This window comes from Lissotriton vulgaris, chromosome 6, assembly GCF_964263255.1.
Source record: "Lissotriton vulgaris chromosome 6, aLisVul1.2, whole genome shotgun sequence".
Classification (NCBI taxonomy): Eukaryota; Metazoa; Chordata; class Amphibia; order Caudata; family Salamandridae; genus Lissotriton; species Lissotriton vulgaris.
In genome coordinates this window covers 333,248,616-333,271,933 of record NC_141694.1, presented here as the reverse complement: position 1 = coordinate 333,271,933, position 23,318 = coordinate 333,248,616, and the positions used below count along the sequence as shown (strand labels likewise).

General features: G+C 48.0%; 1 protein-coding gene across 5 annotated transcripts in view; it reads right to left on the bottom strand.

Annotated features, from left to right (window-relative positions):
* The window catches only part of KIDINS220 (kinase D interacting substrate 220), a 942,023-nt gene that overhangs the window by 302,487 nt on the left and 616,218 nt on the right, over positions 1-23,318 (bottom strand). For all 5 annotated transcript variants that reach the window (XM_086926367.1, XM_086926369.1, XM_086926371.1 and 2 more), the window contains exon 22: positions 11,056-11,218. In XM_086926367.1, the coding sequence (XP_086782493.1) occupies positions 11,056-11,218 (163 nt within the window). The remainder of the gene's footprint in view (positions 1-11,055; positions 11,219-23,318) is intronic.

Below are 23,318 nucleotides of genomic sequence, written 5' to 3'. Positions count from 1 at the left end.
TTATTGTTCACTTATTTCCCTCCCAGTTCACTATGTTCCAGTTTTATTTTCCTACCCTTACTGTCCATTTCGATTGTAACCTCTTGTTTGATATGCATATGTGATTTGTCCAGGTTGGAACCCCCATTACGTTTGTACTGCTACTATTATCATCCTCTCCCCCAAAGTATAAAGCTCTCTGATATTCTTCGGGATCATGTTCGCGCTATATAAAACTTTATAAATAAATAAATAAAATAAATATGTGAGAGATTAAATGTTTGTGCATAATGATAACAGGTTAAGACAGAGAGGAGGCACAAGTGTATTGACCTTATTTGGAGAAGATACATAAAACATTAATATTTGTGTTAATATGAATCACATACCCATATTCCACATAGTTTGGAATGGTGAAATATACTACAGGGCTCAAGTTGACGTAGCTTTGGATAAGTCAAGTTAGCACGAACACCTCCTTACCTGCACTTTCCACACATTACAGAGTCATAGGAGACATAAAAGGAAGGCTAGCTTTAGGAAGTTGGACTTCTTTGCAGATATCCCCCCACTTTTTTCTCCCATTTGAAAGACTAGATGCTGGGTTTTTTACTCTGACAGTGCACTGAAGCCTGCTAACCAGGCTCCAGTGCCAGTGTTCTTCCCCTAAACTGAAATGTCTAACTGTACCAAAACTGGCAAGGCCTTTAGCACCCCTGTAATTCCCTAGTAAGTGGTACCCCTGGTACCTAGGGCATGGTTACCAAAGAGGGTACCTAAGGGCTACAGCATGTATTATGCCATCCTAAGGGACCCACACACAAATTGCATGCAGACTGCCACTGCAGGCTGCGTGAAATGTTGCACACCATTTTTGAAAACTTGACATGGCACACTCGCTGTGTGCCACGCTACACTCGCTGTGTGCCACGCCCATACACACTGCATAGATTTTATGTAATTCACCCCTACAGCAGACCTCAAAGCCTTAAGGCAAGGTGCATCAAATTATATGTGTAGGCATATCTACATTAGCAGATGTGCCCCTGTGATGTCTAGTTCCATTTCCATGACGTTGCAAGTGTTCGGGAAGCAATCTTATGTATATGTAAGGGACACTGGTCAATATCAGTTCCCCTGTTAGCACGAATGAACTACTCAGATTTGACAGTTAAATAAGTACCCAACCAACATTGGCGGTGCCATGTCGTCTAGTTCCTTTAAAACCTATACAGAATCAGCATGTTTGGACAACATACACTGCAGGATTGGTGTCAGACTGATTCTAGACACCCCCACCGGGTATGTTGGCCTGTGTACCAGTTAGCTCACAGTGCCACTAGAAACCCCAATTACAGAGGAAAGAATAGTTCTTCGCAACTATCGAACAAGACAACCCTGATCTCTCAGGACCGTGGAAACAGTGTACTACTTTTCGCTCAGTCATTCGTGCTCACTTAGTCTCAGAGAGATACACAGAATAAATAGTAGGGACGTTTTTCAATAAGTATTTATTGAACAGTCGTTATTCTAGTCTAAAATAGGTGCGTTGAAACAAACATTAGACAGTAACAGATATAGATGATTAGAAGCACTAGGAAAGTAAAAGGATGGCAGAGTTCTACCATTTTGCTATAACCATGAATACCGGTAAGTAGATAAAATACATGACAATAAAATGCATTCTCCTACGATGCTTCCCTAACTAGATGTACCTAAGTGTACCAAGCATGTATGTAGGTGTTAAGCCAAGAATCTCTCTAGGATAAAGTCATACCCCGAAACTCTGGGACCCCGTCCTGGTCTCGGGTTGGACACTCTGCAAGGGATGGCAGACCACTGCGAGCTGGAGTATCTGCATGCAGGGGCTTCAGCATCTCACGTCAGTGTGTTGGCATTGAAGTCCTGATCTCCTCCGACTATCTCAGCAAGATGTGATGTTTATATACCCAAAGGTATCCCCAGGAGTTCTACCTTGCTGTGCCGCTGTCTGACTTAGGATGACATTGTGAAAAAACCTTGTACATAGTTACTATGCAGGAGATGGTAGCCCTGCTGAGTTTCCAAGAATCGAAGGATCCCCAGCCATAATGTATTAGGCTAGTGTTCAGGGAAAAACCCATGTTCTGTGTGCAGTACTGTAACTAGGTAACGGGTTAGTCCTAGCAGCCCGTTATGTATGCAATGTAGGGATGAATATAGGTGAAAGGTTGGGATGTTAACCAAGCCTATATTTGGGTACCAATATGGAATATAACACCAGCTACATAATGGATCCATTGAAAATAATTGTGTTTGTTATCAAACACCTCGTCTTGACAAATTCATCTTGATACCAGTATCAGAATTGTCCTGACATGCACCCAGAGGGCACCTTAGAGGTGACCCCTGAATGCTACTAGTGTCTTAGCGGAATATATGTTGAAATCCCGCATTCTTTTTCTCTGCGGGGAATCACAATGCTGTTGTTATCACAACCGCGTTGTGATTCCGCATACCATTACTCCGCAAGTCGGAACAACGACTTGCGGATGGGGGGGAGAGAGGGGGGGAGGGGGCGGTGGGAGGGGAGGGGTTGGGGGGGCGCTGGAAGTTGGAATAGTATAATTTACTATTCCAACTCCAGTCTGTGCGGACACTAAGGAAGGTGTTGGATTTTAAATCTTTCACCTGCAGGGGGTCAGAAACATGTCTGTGGTGGCAGGCTGGACGATACAAGTCAACCAGCACGCTAAGACGGTAAACAGCGTTTACAACGATTCTTTTTCTCCGCGGGGAATCACAACGCGGTCGTTATCATGACCGCGTTGTGATTCCGCATACCATTACTCCGCAATTCGAAACAACGACTTGCGGAGTAATGGTATGAGGAATCACAACGCGGTTGTGATAACGACCGTGTTGTGAGCTACTGCTCGAAGAGCCAGGTCTTGAGGTGTTTCCTGAAAGTGAGGTGGTCCTGGGTCAGTCGTAGGTCAGCGGGGAGGGAGTTCCATGTCTTGGCCGCCAGGTAGGAGAATGAACTTCCTCCGGCGGTGGTTCGGCGGATCCGTGGGGCGGTTGCGAGGCTGGCGGAGCGGAGTTTGCATGTTGGAGTGTAGAACGTGAGGCGGTTGTTGAAGTATTCGGGATCAATGCCGTGGAGCGCTTTGTGTGCGTGGGTGAGGAGCCTGAACGTGATCCTTTTGTTGACGGGGAGCCAGTGCAGGTCTCTCAGGTGGGCTGATATTTGGCTGTGGCAGAGGATGTCGAGGATGAGTTGTGCGGATGCGTTCTGTATGCGTTGGAGTCTTTTCTGAAGTTTTCCTGTGGTTCCAGCATATAGGGATTTTCCGTAGTCTAGTCGGCTGGTGACGAGGGCCTGGGTGACCATCTTTCTAGTTCGGGTAGGGATCCACCGAAAGATCTTGCGGAGCATGCGCAGGGTGTTGAAGCTTGAGGATGAGATGGCGTTGACTTGCTTGGTCATCGTGAGAGAGGAGTCCAGGATGAATCCCAGGTTGCGTGCGTGGTCAGTGGGTGTCGGTGCAGTGCCCAGTGCTGTGGGCCACCAGGAGTCGTCCCAAGCAGATGGGGATGGTCCGAGGATGAGGACCTCAGTCTTGTCTGAGTTCAGTTTCAGACGGCTGAGTTTCATCCATTCATCAACGTTTTTCATTCCTTCCTGGAGGTTGAGCTTGGCAGTGGCTGGGTCTTTGGTGAGGGAGCGTATCAGCTGGCTGTCGTCGGCGTATGAGATGATGTTGAGGTTGTGTTTGCATGCAATGGTATCAAGGGGGCTCATGTAGATATTGAAGAGGGTTGGGCTGAGCGATGAGCCTTGGGGTACGCCGCAGATGATCTCGGTGGCCGCGGAGTGGAAGGGAGGGAGGCGGACTCTCTGGGTTCTGTCGGAGAGGAACAAGGTGATCCAGTCCAGGGCTTTATCTTGGATCCCGGCTTTGTGGAGGCGGGATATTAGGGTACGATGGGAGACTGTATCAAAGGCGCTGAGAGGTCCAGGAGGATGAGGGCGGTTGTTTCCCGGTTGTCAAGTAGGGTCCTGATGTCGTCGGTGGCTGCGATGAGGGCGGTCTCGGTGCTGTGGTTGGCTCGAAATCCGGACTGGGATGGGTCGAGGGATTAATTGCCCTCGAGGAATGCGGTCAGCTGTTTATTGACGATCTTCTCGAAAACCTTTGCAGGGAAGGGAAGAAGGGAGATGGGGCGGAAGTTCTTGAGGTCTCTGGGGTCCGCTGTGGGTTTCTTCAAAAGGGCGTTGATCTCTGCATGCTTGCAGCTCTCTGGGAAGGTGGTGGACGCAAGGAAGTTGTTTACGACGTTCCGTAGGTGGGGAGCGATGATGGTGTCGGCTTTGTTGAAGATGTGGTGAGGGCATGGGTCGGAGGGAGAGCCGGAGTGGATGGTGTTCATAGCGTGGGCGGTTTCTCCGGTGCTGATGGGAGTCCAAGCGCTGAGGGTGGTTGTAAGGGGCGTTGGTTCAGTGGTTGGGGGCGGAGTCTGGGCACCGAAGCTGTCGTGGATATTGGCGATCTTGCTGTGAAAGAACGTGGCGAGGGAGTTGCAGAGGTCTTGCGATGGTGTAATGTCGTTGCTGTTGGCGCTGGGATTGGAGAGCTCTTTTACAATGCTGAAGAGTTCCTTGCTCTTATGTGTGTTGTTGTCCAGCCTTTCTTTGAACAATGTCTTTTTGGTGGTGCGGATCAGCTTGTGATGTTTGCGGGTGGCGTTCTTGAGGGCTGTCATGTTTTCTGTCGTCTGCTTGCGGCGCCAGATTTTCTCGAGGGTTCGGCAGGATTTCTTTGATTCTTTGAGGACGTTGGTGAACCATGTTGTTTTCCTGTTGCCGGGCTTGCTTGGAGGGTTCTTCAGTGGTGCAAGGGCGTCGGCGCTGTTGACGATCCACTGTGTGAGGTTGCGGGCTGTGTCGTTGGTGTCAGTAGTGTTGATTGGTGGGTTCTGGCTCAGAGATGTGGTTAGCTGGTCTGCGGTGACTTTGCTCCAGCATCTACGAGGGATCTGTTGCGGGCGGTGGTGGGATGTGATCTTATTAAAGGTGAAATGGATGCAGTTGTGGTCGGTCCAGTGTAGTCCGGTGGAGTGGCTGAAGGCAACGTGGCTGCTGGCGGAGAAGATGGGGTCGAGCGGAGGCCGGCGTAGTGGGTGGGGGTGTTCACCAGTTGCTTGAGTCCGTGGTTGGCAAGGTTGGCGAGCAGGGTGGTGGTGTTGTTGTCATTGTTGTTCTCCAGGTGGAAGTTCAGGTCCCCTAGGAGGATGTAGTCTGCTGAGGCGAGGGCATGTGGGCTGATGAAGTCGGCGATGGCTTCATTGAATTGTGTGCGTGGGCCCGCGGGTCTGTAGATGAGGGTTCCTCTGAGGGTGGTCTTGGGGTCGGTGTGAATCTGGAAGTGTAGGTGTTCGGCTGTGGTGAGGATATCTTCGGAGTTGGTCGTGACGCTGATGGTGTTCCTGTGGATGATGGCGATTCCACCTCCGGTTTGGTTGGCGCGGTCCTTTTGGGTGATCTTGTAGCCGTCCGGGATGGTTATGGCGATGTCGGGGGCTGAGGAGGCGTTCATCCAGGTTTCTGTGAGGAAGGTGACATCTGGTGCTGTTGTGTTGAGGAGGTCCCAGAGTTCGACGGCATGCTTGTGGACGGAGCAGGTGTTGAGCAGGATGCACTTGAGGTGGTTGTTGTTGTTGCCTGGTGCAGGTGGTAGGGTGCAGGTTCGGACGCAGGTGAATTTGAAGGTTTGGCAGGAGAAGGGTCCGTGGGTACGCTTCGGAGTGGCTTGGTAGCAGGCAGATGGTCGGCCGGTGTTGAGTGCGTGGAGGGTGGTGGGGTCATACTTCTGTCGGGTTTCTTGGTTCCGGTGGGGGCCAGTGGCGCGCCCGCTGCCCAGCCCCTGCGCGGCCTCCAAATGAGGAGCTGAGGGAGGGAGGAGCAGCTGGGAGCGGGGCGGCGAATGGGGCACCAGGGGGGCGGGCCGCAGGGGAGGCAGCGGCGGGAAGCACAAGGGAGGGGACCGGGGGAGGGGTGGTACAAAAGAGAAAACAGGGGGCAGGGGGAGAGGGCACAAAGGGCACGAGGGGTGGAAGGAGAAAAGCAACGACAATAGCAGAAGTGGCACAAATAAACCAAAAATGAAAACCGAGGAGAGCAGCCCAGGACAGACTTAGGCACGATCCTGGTCACGGCAGGTGGCGGCAGCGGGGACAGCGGCACAGGAGGACCGTGAGGCGGCTGAGGGGGGCGACCTACCTGATGGCAGGGTGGAAGGCCAGAGGCTTCAAAGCCTCCACCCCCTTTGCTATGTGACTTCAGCTTCCCCTAGACCAGAACAGGGAGATGCCATGCCCTGAAGCCCATTTGGCACAGTACTGGTAGGAAAATTATCTAGTCAGAAGGTGTGTTCACTTCTGGCTGGTCACACCCCTAAATTGGGCTACCTAAAGTGAATAACGAAAGAAGAGTTCCATCATTTTGGTTTTAGTGGAACTAGGAACTCTGGGTCAGGGTTATGTGCACTCTCCACAGAAAGTGGTCATATAGGGGGTGTAGACACCCATGGGGTAAGTAGCCCATTGGCTACTACCTTACACACCCCTTTGCGCCTCTATGTTCAGCATTTAGGTAGACCCACTCACACCAGGAACTCAGATTCGTCTACTGGGAACAGAAGGAGAAAGAAGAGCCAAAAACACGACAGGAGGAATGGCCGCCTAGTCTGTCTTCGCAATACACAGGACTCAACAACGCAGCGAAAACAGTATGTAGCAGGTCTAGAATTTATGACCCAAGGACAGATTCGGTGAGCGCTACACTCCGCGCACCTCATGAGCGATTCAACTTAGCCGCTCAGCTTCTGAAAACGGGTTGGGCAGACAACCTTGATGCAGCCCGGGTGACGCGAGGCACAGCCGCCATCTTGAGGACGGGGACGCCGATCCGACACGGACGGTCCGTACAGACACATCAATCCCGACTAATACACCGGTGACATCATGAGGTGAGAGCTGCATAGCACAAAAAAAACGCTACGCCTCACCTGGTGTCTATGTGGAGGTCCGGGGGCCACAAATGTTTCGGGACTCTCTCGTTCTAATATTGCCTGCCTGACCCTAAAATGGCGTTATAAACATAACGTGATGTGCACATGAATTAAGCCTGCGCCTTACCGCCCAACTCCGACCAACACAGTGTGCCCCTTTACTGCGGATCCCCCATATACTTATGTGAAGTCATACTAATAAGCAGGGTCACCTGGTGAACTAGAGGGAACCCACGACCACCCCACACAGCCTGACCTCAAGATGGCGGAAAATGTGACACTCACTCGATACCAGGCCCTGTGACTGAAGCCAGTCTCACTACCACCAGGCTCAGGGTATGAAGCCTCGTCAACATGGCAGCGCAGTGCTCAGTGGGGGAGACCACAGTGACAAGTGCTTATTTAAGCAGCCGGATAATATCTGCCCATACAGCATCAGCCAGCAATCAATAGGCAAGCTCAAGCAGGCGCAGATGTTAGTGCGCAATCATCAGTGATATCAGTGATATCAATTACAGTCCGTGCCAGGTATAGCGCTAATCATGGATCCCTGATTCACGGCCCACCGGCGATAGTCCGAGCTGACCTGTCATCTGTCATCCGGCTCCACTACATTACTCTCAGTGTCTCAGTGACAATAAGGCCCAATTCACTCTGTCAAGGTCTATCAAGGTCAACGCTCTCAGGCACATAAGGCTCGAACCATTCGCCCTACTTATTATCACAATTGCCTAAACTCTGTCTATAACTCTCCTTACTGGTCCCTTCGCTCGGCCAACCGCTTCTCTCTTCCCTTCTCTCGTTAAGCTTATCGCTAGATACCTTGATTATATTCGATTTCTCAATATTATTGTATTTGTGAGGCATTTTGTAATGCTTATTCCTTTTGAAGTCTCAATTTGTATTGTGCTCATCATTATGTAACGTATTTGCTTTCTTGTTGCTACTGCAACTCATTAATGAATTCTGAAAGGTAATCAATACGCAGTGGCGTTTTTTTTATGTCGGTAGCAACTCGTACCACCTGTCCACTGGAGTACCTTTTACATTGATACACGTTGTCCATGTTTTATTGTATACATGGTATGGTGTGTGCAGTAGTTAGTTCTCGCCATACTTTTCTCCATACTTCATAATTTAATCTTCGTTTAGGCTTTGCTACAATTTAAGGGCAAAATTCAGAAATAACCCCTTTTTTGGTTACAGGGTTTCCACATTCGAGTGCCGTGATATAGTCTTTCTTCACATTCCCACACTTTAGTAGACACTTTACAAAGTCGACGTTTCAGCGTCTGCTCTGCGTTGAGCCAATTATGGCTTCATGACCCGGGTTATATCTACTTCCGGGTTTGCGTTCTCACTCGTCCATTACCTGGTACCGAGTGGGGAGTCAAAGGGTCGATGCATACAGAAACTTATGAGATACGAGGATTATTATCCCACAGTCCTTTGTTTTCTTGTAGCACTTGTCTTTTAGCGTTTTTTTGTCTTGATGCCTCCCTTTTACAAACGAGTTTAAATATTTGTTTTTATAGATTATATACGTCGGACTAGTACACAGCCCTTTCAGAAGACCCTTTCATGACTCGGCCGGGAAAACACTGGTCAGCTCACTAGTCCTGTCCTCCTTGGACTATTGTAACGCTCTATTCTTAAATGCCCAAGTCCGAGTGACAAATAAGATGCAGTCAATCCAAAATGCAGCCGCACGAATGCTGGCTGGGATCCCCAAGTTCGCACCAGTTACAAACATCATTAGGGATCTCCATTGGATCCCGATACGCAGCCGTATCAAACTCAAATCGCTGTGTATTGTTTACAAGTCACTCAATAATCAAGGTCCCCACTTTCTCAAACAGAATCTTCTCCATCATGTCCCAACCCGATCTCTTCGTTCCTCTTTTCAGAACCTCTTGGCTGTGCCTCGCACTAGAACAGTCACCTGGGGCGACAGGCGTTTCCTGGTTGCAGCCCCTTGACTCTGGAACACCCTTCCTGCACATATCCGAGCAAGTCCCTCCCTGTTCACATTCCGCAAACAGCTAAAGACGTGGTTATTTGACCAATAGCCTTGTATATCTTCTTTACCCCAGTTGCTGCTCCATCCCTTAATTAGCGCCGAGACGCCCACCGGTATTCGCCGCGCTCTACAAATGTCAATAAATAAATAAAATGACTCCAATGTGTATCGACACATTGCACTTAAGGTAGATTTAGTTTTTTTCACTTCCGGGTGTCTTTGGTCTTTATTTTCTCTGTAATTCACGTAATGAAGACAGCAATATAGTGCCCTTATGTGTCTTTCGGTTATTCTTTTCACACAGACCGTTTTCCGAATAACTTGTTGAACACACAGACCGTTTTCCGAATAACTTGTTGAATACTAGCAGTGGATTTACTCTCTGTTTTTTACTCTGGTAAGCCACATACAGCCTTATTGTTGTACAGATACATGGCAACTATAGTTACTGAGTCCTATTATTGTTGCGGACCCTGGCTCCAATCTTGCCTTTTGTTTTTTATATTTTTCCACCAGCATATCCCTTTTACTTCGCCTATTCACCCAGTAGCCCGGCCGGGTTGGAATTATCACCGGCTGAGTGGTAAGAGTTTCATCATTTCTAGGCTTTCCTTCTCTTTTGTCACGTATGCTAAACCCTTTGAACACAGTCGGGTACTTGGGAATTATATTTTCCTTTATCTCCTGCCCCCTCCTCAATAAAAATATTTTTTGCTTACTCTTTATGTACATCTCTTTTTCCCCACCCCTCTTCCTTTTGCTTCTTACATAATAACTTAATCGTTTTTTACTTTACCTCTAAATGTTCTACCCTTATTTTGATGTATACTTTGCTCTTCTTCATCCGTTCTTTCTCTGCAGCTCACACAGAGTAATAGTCAATGCTACAGGTATTGGTCAATCACTATTTTTGAAGCAAATTTTTTAAATTTTTATCCTTATGCTTCCGTATAACTACATAACCGACAATCACTTCAACAGTTAGAATCTGTTTATCTTTACCCTTTATGCCTTAAGAGTGTACACAATTCTCTCACTTCTACCGGGATAACATCACTCCCATCATATCCCATTCGTATGCTTCACGTGAGGTTGGTTGGGTTTCCACGTGTGCTTTTTATCACTTGTAAATAATCATAGGGATGATGTTGTAAAGCCCTTAGCTTTTCTTTCTTTTACTTGCGGTACACTTGTATGATTCATACTTATTGTATCCATTCCCAGCCCTGAAGAAGTCGCGGAACAATTCTCCAATGTGCGACGAAACACGTGTCGGCTGGCTTGTTCTACCATGCGTTTACGTCTGAAAAAGGATTAAAAGATTTGAATTGATCCACTCAAGACCTTTTTCCTTTCATCTATTTATTTATTTTATTTATTTATTGAGCTTATTGAGCGCGACAGCTAGAAGTTACTTGTTGTTTTTTTGTTACATATAGCGATTACACAATCGTTTTACTTCTTTTTAGGTGTGCCTAGGCGTTCTGTTTTATATTATTTGTAATCTTTCATACCATGCAAGACAGTGATAAAACCGGGTGTTAACTGCTCTCTGTATGGAAAAAAACACACCTCAATACTATACATGAGCGAACAATTTCATGCAGATCAGTAGTCTTCTTATGTATTAGAATAGTCACGAAACAAATAAAATTGCTTTCCTAATTCTGCTAACAGGTAGTGGTGATGCACAGATAGGGAAATATAAAAGAAAACAAGCAATTCTGAAATCTTGATAATTAGTAAAGAGGGAAATTTCCACCTTGGAAGCCTCAGAACACTTTTCTACCTGATTACACATAAGTGCCTTGTCAAATGTATCATTGTTAACACAATGGTACACATTTAAAACTTGAGTGGCTAACATCTTGAAAAAACAAAGAATATTCAAGAAAAAGATATAACAAAGAATGCGACTGACAATTAAAACATAGAGTTAATAATAATCCATATTAAGAGTTTGAAGTGGAACATACTGTAAACTGATCAACTAATTCAGCCTACCTCTCATAGATGGTTTTTAAGGTCGATTGATCTGGAACACCCTCTGTCTCTTCAAGATACAAGATGATCCATGATGTTCGGTAAGGCCATTGCTCTGTTAAATTGATCCAAGAGGCTAGTCGATCCCAATTAAAACTGATCTGATTGGCTCTCAGAAGGCGTCCTGATAAAAATTAAGTAGGACAGTATGGTTCACAAATTCTCTTTGTTAAGGCTAATATTTACAAAATGCCATGCATGTATTCAATGCTGTATGTTCTGTTATGAAAGCAATGCACAGCAGAGTACAACCAAGTCAGAACATGAAAACAAAGTGAAGAGGTGCAAATAAAAGGCTTGAATGAATGGAGTCAGTAACATATTCGAAAGAAGTACTGATACAGTCTCATAATATGTAGCACTGGCCCATTCAGGTTTACAATTCTAGGGCTGTCTCACAAGGGCTTGACCTCTACCAAATCATGACCATCTAGATTGTTAAGCTGTACAGAAAGGTATAGGACTAGCAGAAAAACCCAAACATCCGGTAGCAGAAAAACCCAAACATCCAGTAGTCTACTTGGTTTCCTAGAGGACTTCTTATATGTACTGTACTTTGCATCCTAACGGTCTTCAAGAACCACAAGCATGTTTAATATTTTTTAATATATCAAGCAAAAAATCAGATAATCTCATCTAAGAATAGTATCCCATCATAGAAGCCAAGACCATCTCCCATCCAACAGAACCCACAAGACTAGTATTGATGATAGAATGTGCTTTGATGAATTAAAATTTTAAAGCATTCCCCTGGACCTCAAGTATTGCAAATGCTACTTACCAGTATGCATCTGTTCTTGGCATGTAGGGCTGCTGACATTCATATCTGTGCATAGATCGCCACCTAGTGTTGGGTCCGGATGATTGCACATTGTTGTCCTGGAAGAGTCTTCGAAGTATCACGAGATAGGTGGCTCCTCCCCTGGACTACAGTGCGCATGGGCATCGCCTCCATCCCCAGATTGTTTTTAGCCATTGGCAGAGATGGAGTGAAGAATGTGAGTGATGACCATGCTATGAGCATATGTATGTATATGAATGAATTCTGCAGCTGCTACAGGCGCCGGGGAGGAGGGTGGGCGATATGAATGTCAGCAGCCCTACATGCCAAGAACAGATGCATACTGGTAAGTAGCATTTGCAGTTCGAGGCATGTGGGCTGCTGAATTCATATCTGTGCATAGAATACATAGCAGTCCCTCCATTAGCGGCGGCCGCCCGTGCCAGCTGCAGCAGTCTGAAAAAGCGTTTTTAGAACAGCCTGACCAACAGCTGCCTGCTGTTTGGAATGCACGTCTACACAGTAGTGTTTAGAGAAAGTATGTGTGGTAGACCATGTGGCTGCTCTACAGATATCTTCTAAGGGAATGTTACCTAGGAAAGCCATTGAGGCCCCCAACTTCCTGGTGGAGTGGGCCCTCGGTGGGATAGTGAGAGTGCGTTTAGCTTTAGCGTAACAGATCTGAATGCACTTTACTATCCACCTAGCAATCCCTGCTTTGGAGATAGCGTTTCCCTTGTGGTGTGTGGCAAAAGCAACAAAAAGCTGCTTGGTTTTGCGAAAATCTTTTGTCCTGTCTACATAATACATCAAGGCCCTCTTAACATCAAGGGTGTGGAGCATGCGCTCCGCCAGCGTCTCTGGGTTTTGGAAAAACACCGGCAATTCAATTGTCTGGTTTAAGTGGAATTGGGATACCACTTTGGGTAGGAATTTAGGGTTAGTGCGGAGCACCACCCTGTTAGCATGTACCTGGAAGAAAGGTTCTTGGATGGTGAGCGCCTGCAGCTCGCTAACCCTCCGTAGCGATGTAATTGCTACTAAGAACGCAACCTTCCAAGTCAGAAACTGAAGCTCACAAGAGTGCAGTGGCTCAAAGGGAGGACCCATCAGCCTCGTAAGAACCACATTGAGGTTCCATTCTGGAGCTGGTGGGGTCCTTGGTGGAATGACCCTTTTGAGTCCTTCCAGAAAGGCCTTGATAGCAGGTACCTTGAAGAGTGACAGGTGCTGCCTATTCTGGAGGTATGCTGCCATAGCAGACAGGTGAATGCGGATGGAAGAGTATGCCAGATTGCATTGATACAGGTGGAAAAGATAGCAAATGATGTTTTGAATGGAAGCATCTAGGGGGTCAATATTGTGGTTAGCACAGTAGATGACAAACCTCTTCCATTTAGCCGCATAACAAGCTCTGGTAGTGGGCTTCCTTGCCTCCCGAATGATGTTCATGCAATCGGGAGGAAGATTGAGGTAGCCAAACTCTAGGACTTCAGGAGCCAGATCGCCAGGTTGAGCTGTTGCGGATCTGGGTGCTGAATGTCGCCATGGCTCTGCGTCAGAAGGCTGGGAGTGAGATGAAGCCTTTGATGCGGCACCACGGACAGTTCCAGAAACGTGGTGTACCATGGTTGGCGAGCCCACATTGGAGCAACCAGGATGAGAGTCATCGAGTGCTGCCTGAGCTTGCGTGCCACCAGCGGTATCAGAGGTGCTGGGGGAAAAGCGTACGCAAATCTGCCTGACCAGTTCATCCACATCGCATTGCCCTGTGATTGGGGGTGTGGGAATCTGGCGGCGAAGCTTTGGCATTTTGCGTTCTCCTTTGTGGCGAACAGGTCTATCTCTGGATGACCCCACCTTTGGAAGTACGGTTGGAGTACTGATGGATGTATCTCCCACTCGTGCATCTGATGGCTGTGCCTGCTGAGCAGATCCGCCATTTGATTGTCCTTGCCCGGGAGATGCTCTGCCATGAGGAAGATGTTCCTCTGAATGGCCCACTTCCACATGCTCTGAGCCAGATGAGACAGCTGTGGAGAGTGTGTGCCTCCCTGCTTCTGAATGTAGTACATGGCCGTCATTTTGTCCGTCCGGATCAACACGACTTTGTTGCACAGATGTACTTTGAACGCCTTCAAGGCCATGAAGATTGCCATCAGTTCCAACACATTGATGTGCATCTTCCTTTGCTGTAGTGTCCATAGTCCCTGCACAGTGTAATGGAGTACATGCGCTCCCCATCCTTGGAGAGAGGCGTCCGTCGTCAGGATAATCTGTGGGACAGGCTCTTGGAATGGTCGGCCCTTGCAAAGGTTGTGTGGATTCCACCAATGCAGAGAGTTGTATGCCCGACCGCTCACCAACACTAGGTCTGTCAGTTGCCCATGAGCCTGAGTCCACTGACGTGCAAGGCACTCCTGAAGCGGATGCATATGTAGTCTCGCGTGCGGGACAATGGAGATGCAGGAGGCCATCATGCCTATCAACTGCATGAACACCTTCGCTAGAAGCGGGTGTTGGGGTCTGAATCATTGGATCAGCGCCTGGATACTGGCGATTCTCACTGAATTTGGCTGCGCAGTGGCTGCCAGAGTGCCTATTGTCGCGCCCAGATACTGTCGCACGTGGGCGGGCTGGAGATGGGACTTTGGGTAGTTCAGAGAGAATCCCAGATCGTGCAGGAGATGAATGGTGCGTGACACGTGGTCGACGCACTGCTGTTCTGTCCTTGCTTGAATGAGCCAGTCGTCCAGGTAGGGAAAGACGTGGACGTGCTGGCGACGGAGATGCGCTGCCACAGTCGCTAGGCACTTGGTAAACACTCTCAGTGCCGTGGTGACCCCGAACGGCAGAACCCTGAACTGGTAATGCTGGTCTAAGATCGTGAATCTGAGATACTTCCTGTGGGAAGGATGCAGGGGGATATGAAAATAGGCATCTTTCAGATCCAGCGTAGCCAGGAAGTCCCCCTGTTGAAGCAGGGGAAGCACCTGCTGCAACGTGAGCATATGGAAGTGCTCCGAGAGGATGTACCAGTTCAGGGGCCTGAGGTCCAGGATCGGCCTGAGGGATCCGTCCTTCTTGGGAATCAGAAAATACAGGGAGTAAACCCCTGTTCCCCGCTCTTGCAATGGAACGAGCTCTATCGCCCCTTTTTGCAGCATGACTAGAACTTCTTGCTGCAACAAGGTCAAGTGCTCGCCTGACATAGGACGGCTCCTTGGGGGTATGTCCGGTGGAATGGACGTAAGCTCTAGACAGTACCCGTACTGGATAATAGACCTCACCCACCTGTCCGTGGTGATGGACTTCCACGCCGGCAGGAACTGCTGGAGTCTCCCCCCGACCGGTGTTGTATGGTCGGGGGGGCAGTGACAAGACGTCACTGTTTGTTGGTGGTGGTGGACCTGGAGCTATTGTTTCCACGTCCCCTGTCCTTGACATTATTGCCTCTGTAACCCCCTCTACCCTTGTTGTTATACGAGGCTTGGGTGTTACTCTTGTAATATTGTGTGGACTGGGATGCCTGTCCCCTTGAGGTGCCTCTGGAGTTTGAGCGGCGAAAGGAACCACTCCGAAACTGCTGACTTTGTAAAGCCCCCATTGACTTGGCAGTTTCCGTATCTTTTTTCATTTTTTCCAGTGTGGCATCCACCTCAGGGCCAAACAGGTGGTCAGGATTCACTGTTTGATTCAGTATCGTAGTTTGGATGTCGGGTTTGAACCCCGAAATTCTAAGCCAGGCATGGCGTCGAAGCAGCACACTGGTATTGATAGCCCTGGAGGCTGTGTCTGCCACATCCAGTGCACATTTGATGGATGCATTCGTAATGAGTTTACCCTCCTGAATCAGCATCTCTCCTGCCTCCTTGTATTGGTCAGGCAAGTGTTGCAGTATGGCCTCTAATGTGTCATAATGGGCCCTATCATAACGTGCAAGTAAGGCTTGGGTGTTAGATATTCTCCAGATATTAGCTGCCTGTGCAGCAATCCGTTTGGCCGAGGCCTCAAAGATCTTGGACTCTTTGTCTGGGGGAGGAGCGTCACCAGTAGTTTGAGAGTTCGCCCTCTTCCGAGCGTTGGAAACAACCAAGGAGTCCAATGGCAAGTGTCCCTTGATATATGTAGGATCCGTGGGCGCTGCCTTATATTTCCTGTCGATGCGAGGGTTGACCACACGCGCTCGGGTGGGCTCCTTGAAAACCTCCGTTGCATGTTTAAGCACCCCCTTAAGCATCGGTAGCGTTTTGACTGACTTTTCGGCTACCGAGAAGGTGTCGAATAAGAAGTCCACATCCACGGGGTCCGAGTGCAGCTCGACGTCGTGGTTAGCAGCAGCTCTCTCTATCAGAGCATTGAAGGCCGCCGAGTCCTCAGTCGGGGACGTCTTGGCCGCAAAAAGTTGAGTGTCCTGACCCGACTGCGGGTACTCCGTGTCGCCTCCGGCGGACCACGGTACGTGCTCCTCCTCCGGATCCGAGTACGCCGGATAGTTGTACTCGGCATCTTCCTCATCCGCATCGGCTGCGGGGGAATGCGTCGGCGAGTGTCCTAGGGTTTGCGGGGACACAGGTTCCACCAAAGCCGAAGAGTCCTCGGAGTCCCTTTTGTTTTTGAGAGGGATCTTAAAAGGTTCCAACGCCGGCTCCGTCGTGATCTTCCGTTTGAGGAGCGACAGTTTCCCGGTGTTGGCGTCGATGATTACCTCACGACGTTCCTCTTCCGCAAGCGGCTGGAGACGAAGCTTCGATACCGCCAAGGCAGCCTTCGGCGTTAATGCCTCCTTCGAGGGTCCGCCCTGTTTCGGCGCGAAGGCCTTCGGCGCCGACTTGGGCGGTAGGGTGAAACGGATAGGCGTTTGCTCTCTCGCAGGCTTAGGCGTGAGCTTAGGCGTACTGGTGTCCTGAGCGGGAACCACACTGGCCTTTCGAATCCGCTGCAAGGATTCCGCTACCTTCTTCGTCCAGGCCGGAGAGGGCTGGACCGGCTCGAGCGACCCCACATCGTCGAGAGCCTGATCGCCGGCAGGCACCTTCTTCGGGGCCGACGCCCCATGCCTATGCGCGTCGTCGCCCTGACGCTTCTTCGTAGCCGTCTTCGGGTCCGCGACCCCTTTCGGCGCCGACGCAGCCGCGTCGGAGGACTTCGCCTTCGGCGCCGACCCCGAGGGCTTCGGGTCGGCCATCTTGGCGTGGCTCTTCAAGTCGGCCATTTTGGTTTTCTTGGAAGTTGACGCCTCCAGAACCTTCTTCACCAGCGCAACTTTCACTTTCGGTTTCGCATCCGAGGATGCGTGACCAGTTGGCTTCACTTTCGTTTTCTTCGACGTAAGTGATGGTTCATAAATGTCCGTGACCGGGCCCGGAGGCGGGGACGTAGGACTCATAGTTGGATCTTGGGTAAGGCCCGAAGGCGATCCCTCGACCTGGGTCGCATGAAGGGGAATAACCCCTGAGTCAGGTTGGGGATGCTCCTCCTCCGAGCTATCTCCCATCGTGGCAAAAGCCTGATCGTCGTCCCCTACCTCGTCGGTGACTTCGTCAAAGTTCTCCTCACCCGCGTCGTAGGTCTCCCCCTCGGATGCGGGATTAGAGTCCGAACCTTGCACGTCGTCTTCTCCCTCGACAGATTCTTGGAAAATGTCATCTGGTGGGGGCGCCGTAGCCGATAACTTAGCCTGGAGCCTATTGGCTCGACGAATCTTTAAAGTCTTCTTGCTCCGAAATTTCGAACACGCCATGCAGGTGTCTTCGCGGTGATCCGGTGACAAGCAGGTATTGCACACAGGGTGCACGTCGAGGTGTGAATATTTAGAGTTACACACCGGGCACTTCTTAAACGGAGTTCGCTCCATAGCAAGAGTGTAGTGTAGGCCCGTCCGCGCCGAAAGCACGTGGAAGGGCAGCAAGAGTTCGGAGCTGAGAGTCAGAAAGAAACCCGTACGCAACTATACCGACGCCCAGCCTAAAGACCTTTTGGTCTCGAGTAGAAGTCGAACAACTATCGGTTCCGACAGAGGGAACCGAAACACATCCGAACCCAATGGCGGAAAAAAACAATCTGGGGATGGAGGCGATGCCCATGCGCACTGTAGTCCAGGGGAGGAGCCACCTATCTCGTGATACTTCGAAGACTCTTCCAGGACAACAATGTGCAATCATCCGGACCCAACACTAGGTGGCGATCTATGCACAGATATGAATTCAGCAGCCCACATGCCTCGAACATGACTTTTTGCCTTGTCGACTGCCTTCCACAATGCACTAGTATTTAGCCAAATTAGTGACCACATTACCAGACATTAATGCTAAAAACACAAAGGCAAAACTCATTTATGCCATTGCATTATCCTTTTCTCTGAGTGTCAAGAACGTAAGAGAGCAACTGGGTGATGTGTCCAATAAAAGAAATCCTCGCCACAGGCGTATGATTCCTTAGAATAGTCCTGGATATAACTGGAACTGAAGCGGAGGTCTTCAAAATGCAGGTAATGGGATTCTTAACATCCCCAGCAAAGGGAATCATTCCTTCTTTCATTGTGCAAAATGTGAGTCATCCTTTCATAAACAGCACATTCTTCTATAGAAGAAGGCTTCAATTGTAAAGCTAAGACATTTTTCAAACTGTAATCATCTGATGGAGTATTGGTAAAATCTCACGGAAGAGCATCTGGAAAAGTGTCTAAGCTAGTTGCTCCACAAAGGTCTTTTCAGACCTTCACCCTCTGAAAACTCTCTATAAATAATCAACCTGGCTTCGGAAAAAATACTACCACAATCTTTTACTTGGGGCCTAGTTATTTAGTTATAAATCCATGTATTATTGTTTTTGAAAAGACAATGCAAATATCACATTGACAATACACATTTAAAATCCAATGAATACATAACCACCATACAAACATTTACCAATAAATAACTAACAAAATTATGTCATTTACATTAGCCGCCATTGGGGATAAGAGGTGCATAAAGTTCAACATGATTAAACATTAGGCATCGTACATTACAGTTCACTATCCATTGTTGGAACAAGAAAAATCAAACATGATCCTCAGTCTGCCCCATCCGATAAATTGCTTATTAAAACTGGCACAGCTCTGCATATGCATATGTCCAGTATAAAGTTTCAATCGCTTGTTGCCTGTCATGCTCTCTAGCTAGCTGACAACTACCTCTGCTTGAGCACACTGGAACATTTTCCTTTTGTGTGACACCTGCAAGGGGGCTGGAGGCTTGTATCCCCAGCAGCAGTTTGTTGAGCATCTTTTGCATCTGTTGGGGACAGCTACGTGACACCAGGCTAAGTTCCAGAGAAATTACATGAACTTTTATCCTTAAGAAAACCTTCTTGATTTCTGCTGTCTTTAGAAAACCTTTTATTTAATCCCCTGGAACAGTGACTATCGTTCTCCCACTCCATTCTTTAGTTTTTTTCTGGGCAGCCTCAATGTCCTATACACACACAGCATTCTTGCATATAAGTCATAAAACTGTCTCCAGAAATACATAATTAATTCTCAGATTTGCCGTTGTGAGTCATAGAATTAAGATCATATGTACCGTAAGCCACCATGGCTAATAGACAATGTATTGGTCCAAACACACCAAAGAGCTCCCGAGTTCTATTAACTTAGTGCTAAAGAAGCAAGCACATAGAAAATGTTGTGAGGTATAGAAAACTGCCTTAACACGGCAACGGTAAGAACCCAACCATAATGGAGCAAGAGCAATGAAACGAGAACAACAGATAAAAGGTCAGTAAGCTAATGACTTTGAGCCAAACCACAACGAAGTACATTCCTGCTAAACACAAATGCAGTCTCAAAAGAATAGAGTTTGATGAGGGATCAGGAAAGTGCACACTGGATGGAACCTTAGCTATCCATCTGACCATCTACAAATACAACTTCCGTAGAAACTAAGCATCTGTGACCACACAGAGACAGAACATACTACCATTGCTGCCATTTTTAGGGTATGGTCCTAAAACTTGTTGGCAGGTTTCTGGGCAATCTGATAAAAGTTAGGCAAAATGAAAACGAAGTCTAGTGTAAAATGCTACAGAGAATTAGATGATCCTGTTTCTTGCACAAATTAAAATACATCTGTTTGACATTTGTGTACATCTGAAATCTTAACATTATATTGAGTGATATGACTTTGAATAGACAAAGCCATTATTCAAAAAATATTGTCGTAAATAACGTAAAGCATAGAAAGGATGATCACTGACAGACAACAACATTTATCCTGTGAATAGTGTGTACAGAAATTAGACAAGTCTGAGTAAGCCTCACCTGAGCACCACAAACAGAGATTAGAACTGGGTAAACAAAAATAAGTGGGCAACTGTTTTTAAAATGCCAGGAAATCAGAGGTTTTGCACAGAATATTCTTCCATACTCAGTCTATGTAGAGGGTTGGACTGGCCACAGACAAAGGCAGTTTTACATGGTAAGGATGATTTGCCAGACAAGGAGGAAAAACATTTCCACAATTAACCACAACTACTGTACAAGAGAAATATGACCCTGATAGTCATAACTTTAATGTCCACATGGCTTACTTGTGTATCACACTAACTGTAAGAAATGGGGTTGTTGGCTGACTGGGGTGAGAGCCCTGGTAAAGCAGCACCCCCAATTCATGTCCAGGTGAGGCACAAGCCAACCCCAAATTAACTTGTGCTCAACCCTCTGGCAGCTGGGCACAGTGCAGTCAGGCAAAACTTACACTTAATATGTAAAGTAGTTATGCAATACTTCAAAAAGCAATAAAGTGAGAACACCACGCAAAAACAATACCAAATCAAGGAACAAAAATAGAGTACATTTTAATAAATAAAACAAGTCCAAAAAGACAATAGCAAATTCGGAGATATGCAACCAACTGTAAATATCTGGTTGCGGCAGACTGGGACAAAGTCACAAGCTCAGGCCAACCGCAATGGAGCGTGGGCCGGCTACAGAGACCCAGTTAGGCCCACTGAACAAAGCACCTTAGATCCTTGTTTGTGGAGTGTTGTATGGATCCGGTTTGAAGGTGCATCACGCAGCCGAGATGCGCCGGTTCCGAAACGCGGCCGTCATGACTTGCGGATGGGAGAGTGGTGGTGGGTGGGGTGGGGGGGGATGGGGGGGGGTCGGGGGGGGGGGGATTTGATTTGCGGAGGTGTTGGAGTGTTAATTTTAATTAGATTAGAAAAAACATTAACTTACTTTAGCCGCCCCATCCGGTCCTGTGTCATCTCTGCTCCTCGCAGCCACAGGAAGCAAGGAGGCAGCCTCCCTTCCCTCCCCTCCCCTAAGCCAATCATAACGCTGCAATGGCAGTGTGGTGATTGGCTAGGACCCCGACCGCACTGGGTCTACTGTGAGGACCCCTTTCTCCAGGCAGGCTATATGCAGCCTACATGGAGAAAATGGCAGAGTGCGCATAACGAGTTTGGTCGGTCCCAGAAGGCCGACCAAACAGTCAGGGCCTGCAACATAGGGCTAGCCACTCCTCCCCTGCCCTGTTGCAGGACCGGCCACCAGCCCGCCCCCAACCAAACACTTCTGCTTTCTCGGAAGTACGAGAAGCAGAAACATAAAATGGTTTACCATTTTATGTTACTGCTTCTCGCATTGCGAGAAAGCAAGTGGGGCGACGCTCCTCCACCCACATGTAAGAACCGCCCCTGGGCGAGGCCTCAATGTGAAGGCCTGCACTGTTGTCGAGAATTTCGTCAACATGGCTTGGAATGCAAAGTCTAGCATCGGGGATGCAGGGCGCAGTTGGGATGATGCGTCGGTTAAGAGGAGCTGGGAGGCTGCGATGAGGAATCTGGAGTCACCGTTGAAGCAGACATCAACGAGGGATGTGAGGGCCTGTGCTGAAAATGCGTCAAGCAGTGGCAATTCCGATGAACCTGCTGCAGTGATGCGGATCTTTGAGACGGGTCCAATCCATGCAGTAGCGCCGCTGCGTTGGTTCTGCTTAGGTTTGCACCCAGCAGCAGATGCGATGTGTCGGTTTCACTGGATCCACAGATGTTGGCAGAACACCTTAAGCCCACTTCCAAGGGTCCACTTGGCAGGGTATACTCACAGATGGGGAACAGCCATTACAACGCGGTTTTTACCACGCGTTGCTATTACACCGCATGTGTTACAACGCATGCAATGTTACAACGCGTGCTAAAACCACGCATACCATTACATCGCATGTGCTTTTACAACGCATGCGATGTAATGTGTAATGGCGGCGGCAGCTATCCAAGTCGTTGTGAGGAAACTTAGGCTGTTTCCTCACAACGACCTGCACCAGCAGGAAGGAGGAAGCAGGAACCGGGAACAGAGACAGCGACACTGGAGAGGATAGTGTTAAGGGGGTTTGAGCGTGGGGTGGGGGTTACTTTTGTACAGTTTAGGGTGGTGTTAAAGTAGTGTTCTAATGTTTGTGTGTGGTTTTAGTGTGTTTCTTTGTAGTGTAGTGTAGTGTTGTAGTGTTTGTTTAGTGTAGTGTATTAGGGTTTAGGGTACTGTTGTAGTGATTTAGGTTTTAGGGTAGTGTAGTAGTGTTTGTGTAGTGTATTGATTTAGGTTTTAGGACAGTGTAGTAGTCTTTGTGTAGTGTAGTGTTTTAGGGCTTAGGGTAGTGTAGTGCTTTAGGGTTTAGGGTAGTGTAGTAGTGTTTGTGTAGTGTAGTGTTTTAGGGTTTAGGGTAGTGTTGTAGTGTTTGTGTAGTGTTTTAGAGTTTAGGGTAGTGTAGTGTTTTAGGGTAGTGTAGTAGTGTTTGTGTAGTGTTTTATGGTTTAGGGTAGTAGTGTTTGTGTATGTAGTGTTTGTGTATGTAGTGTTTTAGGGTTCAGGGCAGTGTAGTGTTTTAGGTTTCACTGTAGTATAGTAGTGTTTGTGTAGTGTGTCAGTGTTTGTTGTAGTGGTTTAGGGTTTAGGGTAGTGTAGGGGTGGGAGTAGTGTGGGTAGAGGTTTAGGGTAGGGTAGTAGTGTTTTAGGGTTAGGGTAGTGTGGGGGTTGGAGTAGTGTGGGTAGTGTTGTAGTGTAGTAGTGTTTAAGGGTTGGGGTAGTGTAGGGGTGGGAGTAGTGTGGGTAGTGTTGTAGTGTCGTAGTGTTTTAGGGTTTAGAGTAGTGTACGGGTGAGAGTAGTGTGGGTAGTGTTGTAGTGTAGTAGTGTTTTAGGGTTTAGGGTAGTGTAGGGGTGGGAATAGTGTGGGTAGTGTTGTAATGTGGTAGTGTTTTTGGGTAGTGTAGGAGTGGGAGTACTGTGGGTAGTGTTCTAGTGTAGTAGTATTTTAGGGTTTAGGGTAGTGTAGGGGTGGGAGTAGTGTGGGTAGTGGTTTAAGGTAAGGTACTAGTATTTTAGGCTTAGGGGTAATGTAGGGGTGGGAGTAGTGTGGATAGTGTAGTGTGGTCGTATTTGAGGGTTTAGGGTAGTGG